Source organism: Schistocerca nitens, chromosome 2 (genome assembly GCF_023898315.1).
Source record: "Schistocerca nitens isolate TAMUIC-IGC-003100 chromosome 2, iqSchNite1.1, whole genome shotgun sequence".
Classification (NCBI taxonomy): Eukaryota; Metazoa; Arthropoda; class Insecta; order Orthoptera; family Acrididae; genus Schistocerca; species Schistocerca nitens.
The window spans coordinates 480,396,702-480,404,460 of NC_064615.1; the positions used below are offsets into that span (position 1 = coordinate 480,396,702).

Sequence of the window (7,759 nt, forward strand, 5' to 3'; positions counted from 1 at the left end):
CCTATATTTGAAAAAGGCAATTACAATACTTTTTACTGCCTTGTAACTTGCGCCTAGCTATGCAGAAAGAGAATTAATCTTACTGGCTGCCAGTGCTTAATGGAGGGGGATGTGCAGAACAGCTGAATATCGGACCGCCTTCCTATGTAAGGCGAACTTTAGTGAACGAAATTGCATTAAGCAGCACTGTACGTCTGTTGTAATGCCAGCTGAAAACTTAAAGTCTGTGGTCCCAAGTAAAGCAGATATCAGTTTCTGTCCTTACCTTCTGGCTATAACTTCTTTAGCTGCACCCAAGGGACCTGCATCTGGTGATCACACATTACCAAGGCTTATCTTTCATGCAGTCTGTGAAGCACATTCTGGATGAAAACCCTGGTGACAGGCAACCTGAGAAGTGGAGTTGTCAAGTTTCTGCTGCCACTAGTTAACACATTGTAGTGACTGCATGACTAGCTAGTGAGTGTGGTGGAGTAAACGTTAGTGAGAATGCTCTAATAAAATGGCCACCGTGGCCATAAGATGAAACAAGGTGATTTCCCATTATTATGAGGAGCCAAATTGAAATAGTCTGTTTGGAAGAAATATGCATCTGTATTTGATTGCAATGAAAAAATCAAAGCAATTTTGGCTTGTTTTGCCTGTTAAAAAGTTTTCTTGCACTGGACACAAAACTGAGACTTCAAATTTGTTAAAATGTGTGTGAGGCAGAACAAAGTATTGTAATTATGTTTTTCAAATATAGGGATGCATAAAAGTTTTTACTGTAGTGATCAGCCTTGACCAAACTAGGCTCTCTTCAGTTCGAAAGTGTGGAGAGAATGGTAGCCATCAGTGGTATCAGCTGGTCTGTGTCATCAAAATTGTATTGATAGCTACAAGCCCTCAGCATACAATACTGTATCATTTTTGCATTGACAGAAATCAGCTGTCCAGTTTGTCAGTATATGAATGCACTCATATGACAGCAGTGAACACAGAAATTGACTGCGTGCTAAGGTTACTCAGTTTTATAAACTCTGTTTTTCTTGTATTTTTATTGTTAACATCTTAGAAGGAGTGATGCTACATTGGCTGTTATAATGATTTTATATTTGATGATGATGATCATCATCATCAGTTCAATCAAAGCACATAGCACACCTCTGATTTATTAGCAGCTCTTGGTGTTGCATAAAATTGATCTTGTTTTTAAATATTTATGATGTGCACATCTGTTGCTGTAACCACTATAAGCAAGTCCAGTCAGCCTACCATTCAAAAGTGGTTTTCCAGTGTAAAGTGTATTGCTGTTTAAGACAATACTGTGGTCCTGACTTGCGGGAAATTGTCTCAGTAAAGGTTGACTGGACAACTGGCTAACAGCATGGACCTTTCATAGTAACTAACACTTGTTTATGCCCCTAAGGGGAACCTAAGCAAACACTACTTCAACATGAATTTACAGGTCATGGATTGGAAGCTGAATACTGTGTCCATACCCCAGACATGTGTGTTTTAACTACTGTCTTTTGAAGACAGAATATCTTTTCATTTAAAAATAACTCATTTTTCAGATTTTTAATAGTTGTTTAATGCAAATCCTTTAATACAAAGTATTATAGAGGACGTGGTTGTGCTCTGGTGGAGGATTGAGAGTTGGGGGTGAGTCAGAAACTGCCAATAGGTAGAAAAATCCCTTTACTAATTTGTTATAAGCTCAAGCCCTCATCTGACTGTGGCTAGAAGGTGGACTCAAGCCAAGGTTTTACGGCAGCAAAACGTTGTCATAAGATGCCTATTCCTGTTAGGCTCAGTGGGGCCCAGGCATGTTGCAACTTGGCATAGTCAGTGGCCCTCGCTGTGCTGCTGAGTGTGGGATGTGAAGTCTCACCTGACCGCAGCAGGTGACAGGTGCAGGCATCTGGGGAGCAAACGCCAGAACAAAGGTTGGCTGGCATTGGTGGGTTCCCGGTGGCTAGGAGAGCCTCAGTTCGACCGTCAGTCCATCAGGTGGTGGCTGGACCTCTTTGACAGCTGTCAGGATGATGGTAGAATGGGGGTGACACCACAGTGGAGGCCAGCATGACGATTTGATGACTCACCTGTTCGACCGATTGATGACTGTATGACTGGCCTGGTCAGACAGCCGCTATTTATACATGTCAGAGCAGGTCTGTTGTGGTGTGGTCAGTGGTAGCAAAGCACTGTTAGGCTGCTAAAGTCACACGCTCTACATGTCGAAGTGCCACCTGGTTTCGATAATCGTCTCGGCAGCTGGACAATGATGGCCATTGAATGCAAGTGACTTGTTATATGGCATTGAGCCCATCTACATGGATCTGTTTCTCTGCAATATGACTACTTTTTATTTTGTTCACACATATGACCTATACAGGTTTGTAAATTAAGGACTTCATATCAGACAAAGCAGTAATCTAAGTTTCTGCCTTGTGATGGTATAGTATCTCCTGCAATAAGTCCTATTATTTTTGGGGAGTGTACAGAAATGATTCAGCAAACCTCAATTGCATTGTAATCAAACAGAATATGTCAGTGTATAAGCATTCTTAACATTGTAATTATATCAGTCAGCACTGACAACATTTTTTATTTGTGTTAAGATATTGAGATTCATTCGTCGTTTACTTCTTTTCTTACTCATTCTTCATTTACTTCTCTAGTGCTGAAGGTTGTACCTTCATGTTTAGTTTTTAATGTGCAGGTCTTATAAACAAACTAATAATACTTATTCCAATCATATTTGTTCTTGTAGTGCTAGTAAAAAGTAGTATGTGTGTAGTTATTACACAAAACCGTTGTTATCTCAGGTACGTGACTGAGGGATCAGACAGGACAAAAGGAATGGATATAATGTATTATCTGTCCTCGGTACTGAAAATAGATGAAACCATCATTCGCCATTCCATGCAGCTGCATCCTTTTTATTGTCATGTGCCACTTGTGAGCATAAAGAGCACATTAGATCTTCTTTTGGAACGGGGCTATACCGAGCAACAGATTTTAGAGAATGTGCAGCTTCTTCTCTATCCAAGGTGAGTCTTAATGGGTATTTTATTAATTTTAGGATATCACTGTGAAGAAATAAAATTATATTGATCAAACTAATAAGCATTTGTGACTTTTGGGGAGTAAGGTACTTTTTTCTGTTTGAAATGCACCATAAGTATATTTTTTCATTAAATGTGATTGATGGACAGTGTATAACATCTAACAGCATAGATATGTTGTCTCAAAATCTTGACCTGAAGAAACTTTCGGTGTCGTTTCTATGGTGTACATTACCATTTATTGAAATCTGTGCTATAGGAAGTGTATAATTACTTAGTGATTTGTGTTGTTTATTGATAATCAAATGATGAAAGAGACTTATCCTACAGTTGAAGTCTTAATGCTGCTTAAAATGATAGTAAAAGGAGATGTTAGAAATCAAGTCACCAAATCCCTAAAGGGTCTGTAGCACTTTGAGGATAGAGCAAAAAGATGAATGAAACAGGTAATGGAAAATCTAAGGTGGAAAAAAAAGAAATAGGATGGGAATCTACACACCACATAAAAGAGGCATTGAGCAGCAGGCAGGAATGTTTGATCTTCATTTTAAAAGTAGACTAAGCTATCAGATGAAGTCCTTCAGATGTAGAAGCACATGCACAAACAGCCACAGTAATTGATCTCAATTGTAATGGGTAGTGAAGATACAGAACATGTGAGACAAGGGGCCAGGGAGGAACAGCAATATTAGGATAGAGGTGAAGGGAGATGCTTTAGAGCTGCTGTTGGGAGTGTGCAGTGATGAAGCGAGGACAGGATAGTGGGTTGTTAGATGCAACATTGGGACACTGCGCTGGGGTAGCAATTGTGTGCGAGACTGGAGAGGGACCAGGGAAAGGGATAGAGGTAAATGGAGACAGCGACTAGCAAAGCTTGTGGCTAGATTGTCAGAGGAATGAAGTACATGTTATAGGGAAAGTTCCCACCAGCACAATCCAGGAAAGCTGTTGTTGCTATGTAGAACCCAGGTGGTGCAGGCTGACAGTGTATGAAGTTGGGCACATTGTGTTGGGTGGCGTGCTTGGCAACTGGGTGGTCCATCTGTCTTTTGGACACAGTTTGACAATGGCCATTCTTGCAGACAGACAGCTTATTAGAGGTAATGCCTACAGACTTCCATTCAGTGCCAAATTCATATTCTTGAGGGGAAAGAAACCTTGTTTCGCAAAGAGCCTAGTATCCAGTGCACGTTAGTCAATCAATTATTCATATAATTTTGAAACACATCCCTGTTTGTTTTTGAACACATTCTAAGTTTATTTCTGAATGAATCATAAGTTGATTTTTGAATGTGTGCGTAGTGTACATCATGTCTCTGCCAGGGGAATCCCCGTTGCATCTAGAAATAAACTTTCCTACAGACAGAATGGGACAGGGCTTTATGAGCTGAGCGTAATAAAGCCGAACAGGTGAATGCCAATCGCTGTTTGTTTTTGTGGTTGACTGGGTTTGCGAATGATCCGCGTTGCTGTATAATTACTAACCAAATCCATAGATTCAGGCTACCGGAGTGGAAATAAACGACTAACAGGTAAGAAAGATTACGTATTATCTTCTCGGTGTATCCAAGAAAACGAAATTTTTGGCCAGACGGCTACAATAGTAAGGGCCAGTTGCACGGTCCTCGGTAGCAGCCGCCTAAGTTCTATCCTAGGAGCAGTTTGGAAAATTACAGAATTAGTGATGACAAGATAGTTTGTTAGAATGAGGAAGGAGAAGAAATGGGTACATCATACAAATTATGGAAGAGTATGACGATTCCAAATTTATATAAAAATTTCATACTACTACTATTCGATCACATACTTGAGGAGCTGAAGCGTATGAATGAAATGTGAAACTATTTCCTAACATAAAGCTTTTTGCTTGTAATAGGCATTTGATATTGGTACTTCGTGAGTTATATTCTGTTGTGTTATAAAAATAACGATTTGTGCCAAAACAGTCTCATTTATTTGACATGTGTTAGAATTGCTACAATTTTAGACAGGCCTATTTCATTTTATCTACACATAATCAGATTGAGATACCACACCAGTCTTGGATACTATTTGTATTAACAGATTTTTCAGTATTAGACAATGACATTTCAATTTTTTATGTAGCAAAACGTTTGACGAACTTTGATGAGGTAATAGATTCTTTCCCAGAAAGTAAAGCACGGCATCTAAAGCTGTAACAAGATTAGAGAGGAAAAAGTGCTAGTACTTAAGGATTGAAGAAATGTGTACCGTCTTGTTTGTCTCTTGTCTATACTGGTTTTATGTTCTTATATTTAATTTTATGTCACACAAAAAAGCAAGTTATTAGCTAATAGGCAATACAGAGTGCAAATTTTCAGAAGAGTTCTTGTTCTCCTGGTTACAAATAATACCATCCAGTATTAATTTGGAGTTTTTATATAAAAAAAAGAGGGGCTGGATGTCACAGTGGCTGACCGGGAGCAGGAGATGCACCACAGGTCATTTTAATTTCCACTGTCCTGAATATAGTTTCATGGCATCCATTACAAAATATTACACGTTTGAATTCCATAGAGCGAAATACAGTGACATGTGATAGAAGAATGCTGTGTGAAGAGGCGTGGCATGACACCTTGGCACACTTACCTAGACTTGTCACTACCAATATCTCTGGAACCACAATAGATATTGACAAACGGCTTTCACGGGTATGAATGTACGGCAGGGGCTCACGGAAGTAAATAATGTGAGACATTCTAACCCATGCGCAAATATTGGTTTCAACACAAATACCCCATATTGTTCCGTATGCAATCAATAACATGAGAGATCACAATAATAACGGCTTTGGTTGCATCGAAATGTGCCAATTACTTCACAAGAAATTGGATTGCGAAGTTGTCACATTAAATGAACGAAACACGCCACTGTTGCACTTCCCATGGTGCAAGCATGACCCATGTGTTGCTCATAATCACAATGTGGTTTTACTTATGATTGACTCCCAGAATGACTCCTTCAAAAAAGCAACAGCTGATTTCCTTCCTCATTCTAGTGTATTCTGATCATATGAGCAGTCTAATGACCATGCCAACCTGATAGTAAATCCTAATATTCCTTTTTTGTATGACATGGAATCTTCATTAACAACAACTAAGATATGTTGGATTAGTGTTGTGGAACACTGTGTGAAGAGAGAAGTTAATCAAGAGTGGTGCATAATGTTTTACAGAAAACTAATATTACGATATCACATTAAATTTCAGGTGTCACCGTTGCTCTCTGTTATTTTTCTGCTGTTTTATTACCTGGAAGAATTTTAAGAATTATCCTTTTCTTTTAGTACTAATAACAAAAATGAGAGTAATAACATGTAGATGTCATAGACTTAAAGGTTTTCTTCTCTGTAAATAACAAGGTAAGAGAAGACATTATTCATGTAGGAAGTTACAAGTTACAGAAGACTGCCAAAAAAAGTATAAGGAAAATGTAAAAGTTGAATTTTTTATGAATTGTCAAGGCAACCACTTTCTGACTTGCTATCTTTGGGGCTCATCTCAGGATCTTCAGCCAGTTGTCATTTACTACTTTATGATGTTTTGCTATCAAAAGGGGCTAGGATTATCAAAGATTCACCCTCCATTGCTTCTAGCTGGTGGCAATTATTCCAAATTCAAAGGACACAAAATAGGATTAGAACTGCATTACATTTGTAAATGTATTTGCCGATAAATCTGTAAAGCTGTTCATAAAACATGTCACCTGTATACAACAAAGTTAGTCTCTCATTCTTTCTACATAAATTATATTTTGTTTACAGATCTGATGTGGAAGATGAACTGAATAGATTGCCATGTCGAGAGGAGCTGTTACCTGAACATTTGTGTGTGGACTCAGAAGATTTTTGTATTTTGAAGGACCACCACCTTGGACTGTGTTTGTACTTCCTAGAAAGGAGGCATCACTTCACAGGAAACGGAGTTTGGCCAACAAATGCCCATAAGCATAAAGCCCTTTCTGCTGGTTCAGTTGAAGAGACTGACTTAGCTTAAATATTTACCACTAACTATTCTTCCCATTTGCAGTTTTGGTGGTTCATACTGTCCTACTAATGTTGGCGTACTTTGATATAAATTCACAGGAGCTCTTCATAACACTGATGAAAGAATATACCAGCAGTATATCTCTCAGTTCCTTCCATAAACATGAGAGCAATTGCAAAACTGCCCATAAAAAATCACCAAAATTTTGGTAATAGTTTGGAAACTATTTTGGTAAAAGCAAATCATCATTCTACTATCCTCACATGTATAATACTATTTAAAATACATTCTTGTAAATGATAGTTATTATAACTGCTTTCAGTGTGTTTAACGCCAAAGATGATTTTAATTTTGCTTAAAGAATGTTATTCCTTTAGAAACAGAGCAATAATTGCTCTAAGATATTACATATTGTTGTCTTCTACAGTTAGTTAATAAAAATATGACAAATAAAAATGAAGTTTTATATAAATAAAATACCTCTTTATTCCAGGATTGTACCAGTACCAACACAAATTAATTCATACAAGGTTTGTCCGGAAAATACATATAAAAGTTGAATAATAACTTTATTTTACAATTATTCAGGTATTACAATATGGTCTCCTTCAAAGTACTCACCTTGTGACGCGATACACTTCTGCCAACGCCGTTTCCACTGTTGATAACATTGCTGAAAGTCTTCAGTTGTTATGTTGTTCA

At 38.0% G+C, this 7,759-nt stretch overlaps 1 protein-coding gene across 3 annotated transcripts in view; it reads left to right on the top strand.

Annotated features, from left to right (window-relative positions):
- The window catches only part of LOC126236407 (transcription termination factor 5, mitochondrial), a 45,541-nt gene extending 38,108 nt beyond the window's left edge, over positions 1-7,433 (top strand). For 2 of the 3 annotated variants that reach the window (XM_049945700.1, XM_049945701.1), the window contains exons 7-8: positions 2,811-3,035; positions 6,835-7,430. In XM_049945700.1, the coding sequence (XP_049801657.1) occupies positions 2,811-3,035; positions 6,835-7,066 (457 nt within the window). In that variant the 3' untranslated portion in view covers positions 7,067-7,430. Of the gene's footprint in view, positions 1-2,810; positions 3,036-6,834 lie in introns of all 3 variants that reach the window. The other variant, XM_049945699.1, reaches the window with a different exon arrangement.
- Positions 7,434-7,759: the final 326 nt, after the last annotated feature.